Source organism: Gossypium arboreum, chromosome 13 (assembly GCF_025698485.1).
Source record: "Gossypium arboreum isolate Shixiya-1 chromosome 13, ASM2569848v2, whole genome shotgun sequence".
Taxonomy (NCBI): Eukaryota; Viridiplantae; Streptophyta; class Magnoliopsida; order Malvales; family Malvaceae; genus Gossypium; species Gossypium arboreum.
Genome location: NC_069082.1, coordinates 76,896,531 through 76,900,231, shown reverse-complemented (window position 1 = coordinate 76,900,231; position 3,701 = coordinate 76,896,531). Strand labels below are relative to the sequence as shown.

At 35.1% G+C, this 3,701-nt stretch overlaps 1 protein-coding gene across 1 annotated transcript; it reads right to left on the bottom strand.

Annotated features, from left to right (window-relative positions):
* Window positions 1-825: 825 nt before the first annotated feature.
* On the bottom strand, window positions 826-1,341 carry LOC108465196 (uncharacterized). Its single transcript, XM_017765516.2, has one exon. The coding sequence runs from the start codon at window positions 1,339-1,341 to the stop codon at window positions 826-828; it is 516 nt and encodes a 171-aa protein (XP_017621005.2).
* Between the last annotated feature and the right edge of the window lie 2,360 nt (window positions 1,342-3,701).

The following is a 3,701-nucleotide window of genomic DNA, read 5'->3' as shown; positions in this document are numbered from 1 at the left end:
ATCTTTATGGAGTTTGGATATGCGTTTCTCACTTATGTGGCCCAAACGACAATGCCAAAGATAAGTTTGATTTGAGACATTTATTTTAGATCTTTTAGTATTTATGTTGTAAATGGGATTCATTTGATCTAAAATATAGAGGCCATTAATCAATTGTGCCGAACCATAGAAAGCATTATTGAGATAAAAGGAACAACAATTATTCTTAATTATTATCTAAAAACCAATTTTGTCTAAACAAGAAATTGAAATAATGTTTTTAGTCAAACTGGGCACAAAATAACAATCCTCTAAAATTAAACCAAGTCCATTAGGCAAAGATAAAGTATATGCTCCCGCAGATAATGCAGCAACTCTTGCTCCATTTCCAACTCGCAGGTCCACATCTCCTCTAGCCAAAGTCCTACTCCTTTGTAGTCCCTGTACAGAAGTACAAATATAAGAACCACAACCAGTATCTAATACCCAAGAAGTAGTAGTTGATAAATTAATATCAATAACATAAATACCTGAAGCAGACGTTCCGCTTACTTTGGCCTTCTTAATTTCCTCAAGATAGACAGGGCAGTTCCACTTCCAATGTCCAGTCACACCATAATGAAAATAGTTTCATTCCTTAGCCATCCCACCTTTATGTTTCAGTGCAGCCTTTCCCTTTCCAAGATTAGACTTACCTTTGCCCTTAGGCTTTGTCGGGACTTTGGCCTTTCCCTTGCCCTTAGGCTTGGGTCCAACCTTTTTCATGTTGCCTTCAGCAGTTCGTAACATGCTAAGCAATTGTGGCAGAGTCTTGTCAATTTCATTCATATTGAAATTAAGGACAAACTAGCTGTAGCTATCCGGCAACGATTGCAGAATAACATCAGTGGCCAACTCTTGGCCCAATGGAAACCTAAGCTTAGACAGGCTTTCAATATAACCAATCATCTTAAAGACATGAGGTCCTACTGGGCTTCCTTCAGCCAGCTTACATTGGAATAGGGCCTTAGAGATATCGAACCTCTCTTGCCTTGCTTGCCCTTTATATAGTTCTTTCAAGTGCTCGATCATATCATAAGCAACCATATCTTCATGTTGCTTTTGAAGCTCAGGATTCATAGTGGCAAGCATAAGACATCCAACGTCTACCATATCATCGAGATGCTTCTTGTAAGCATCTTTATCAGCCCTCGAGGCATTAACAGGTGGTTCATCAGGAGGTGATTTTTCAATGACATATAATTTTCGTTCTTGTTTGAGGACAATCCTCAAGTTACGGAACCAGTCAAGAAAGTTCAAACCATTCAATTTGTCATTCTCAAGGACCGATCGCAATAAGAGTGTATTAGTGTTTTTAGCCATAATATATCTATAACAATAAAATATGCGTGTGAATAAATTTACCAAGTTTATATCAATCATTAAAAGGACGTTATTATATGATGTTTCCCACTATTCTATTTCAAAATTAATAACCCTTATATATTAATTTCGAAAAGACTTTCTTGAAAGTATTTCTAGTGGGTCAAGGATCCATATTTCACCTCCTCTTAAGTCAGCTTTGGCTTTACTCTCAAGATTATGGTTATTTAGGTAAGTAACACTTGCTAATTACATCATATGTAACTCCTACAATTTGATGAACAACTCTTGTTCTAATCATCTTATGATTTATCCAAATTACTTGCCTCTAGGTTTCTAATCCTATTAGAGTAACCTAGTTAAGTCATTAACCAATTTTTAACCAGCAAATATCACTTATTTATTCTTCGCGTTTAACCAAGATAAATACTAGTACTTCACTTTGGCAAAACCTACATAGTATTGATCGAGGCCTTAACGAGGGCATAAATTGGAAGGCCATGTTGACTTAATATTTTAATAGAGGGGTTTTATTAGAGTGTTACATCTCACCAATTATGGTCTACTTTAGTCCATTAATCTTTTAATTGATCTCATCAATTAATGGGGTTTATTATTACCAAATTTGCATGCTTTAGACATCCATAGCATCTCATACATGAGTAAGTAAAACAATAAATCAATGCAATAGTTATAGCCCATAAACTATGGTGGTTCAACCCAAGCCAATGGGAGAACCAAAAGGGAACCTAAAGGTGTAAGTCGTTTCACAAGCTGTCGATCCACACTAGCCGGCCCATCTTCCTTCTCGTCTAGTCCACAACAACTTTTACAAATTAAAAAATTCAGAAACTCGTTTTACATATGAGGGAGTAAGATGAGAAGAGAAATACAAAAGAATAGTAGTAAGGCACGACACGCAGGCCTTATTTATAAAATTACAACCTTTTATCAAATGGGTCATCGGGCTATAACTATGCATTTCAAACACCGTGCATTTCAAAAATAGCATATATCATTCAATGTTTTTGTCAAGTGAAATATTAAAATATCCTTTCAACCTTTTTATGGCCCATTAAGTTTTATTTATTACAAAACATACTGGAAGATGATGGGGATCTGAGGCGGTCAAAGGGAGCGGGCCATTAAGTTTCATGTTGCCAGTTTGTTAGATTTCGTTGTGGAAGAGGAATTTGAGAAAGAATACCATGATAAAGAGCATCATGAATCAAATGCAGTTGATATTAATTATAAAGAGCCATTAGGACACCACAATGAGTTGCTAAAATCCAAACTAATTGTCGATAGACCTAGAAAGAGGTTTCGCATATGAGATTTATCTGCTCAAACTTTCAACCTTTCTAAATTGTCCATAGCAGAACCACCCACCTTAGCATTAATACTTCTACCTGTTGGAACGCCGGTACCTCCAAGGCGCAGCAGAAAAATAAAATAATTAAAAACATTCCGGCGATCCAAACCATGGATCCATGTGTGAGGAACGTATCGGGCTGATAAAAGGTTTCGAAATTACCGAAACTTCAATCTGAGTAGACAGCGACGCCTAGGCAACGGGAATCTTGAACTACTATCGAACCAAGCCGCAACCTTTCCGATGTCGGCCTCTACATAGTCCACCCAACTGACAATAAACGGTAGAAAAATCTCAGAAACTATTTCAGTGATTTTTATGCTTGACTACGTGATGAACCCTTTAGCATAGTTTGAGCTTATTTATATATTATCTCTTTAGGGTTTTACCCTTGCCATTTATAACACCCTTTTAATTGGTATATCTTTTAATGAATATTAATTCATTAAAATTAATCTGAACATAATAGTCATCATTAAAATAAATATAATAATATTTAACCAAAATTATAATTATATTAATTATAATAAAGATTTTGGTAAACTATATTTATTTAAACTTATATCTGAACCAAATTCATATACTAATGAAATTATGTTCGATTATGTGTACAACATCCTTATACGTATAGTATGTTCAACAATTTGATTGCCCAATTAAATTAATTCTATAATTAATTTAATTCATCTGACAATCAGAATACAATACCAACTATGTTTTACTCCTTTCATTTCAACCATAGGGTGTGACCCTATAGGTTCTTGTAACGTTAGCAGTAATATTAGAACGATTCTAATGTTACAAACAATGAGTGGCATCTAGCAATACATCATTGCTACCTAAGTTACGAGAAGTCATGATTCGACATAACCTTTTGTGATTAACCTTTCATGCATTAATCCTTAAGTCCTATATCTTTGGAATGGACACAAGTCATGGAATAGACACACTTGCATAGTCCATCCCATGTTTATTGATACCTTAAGTG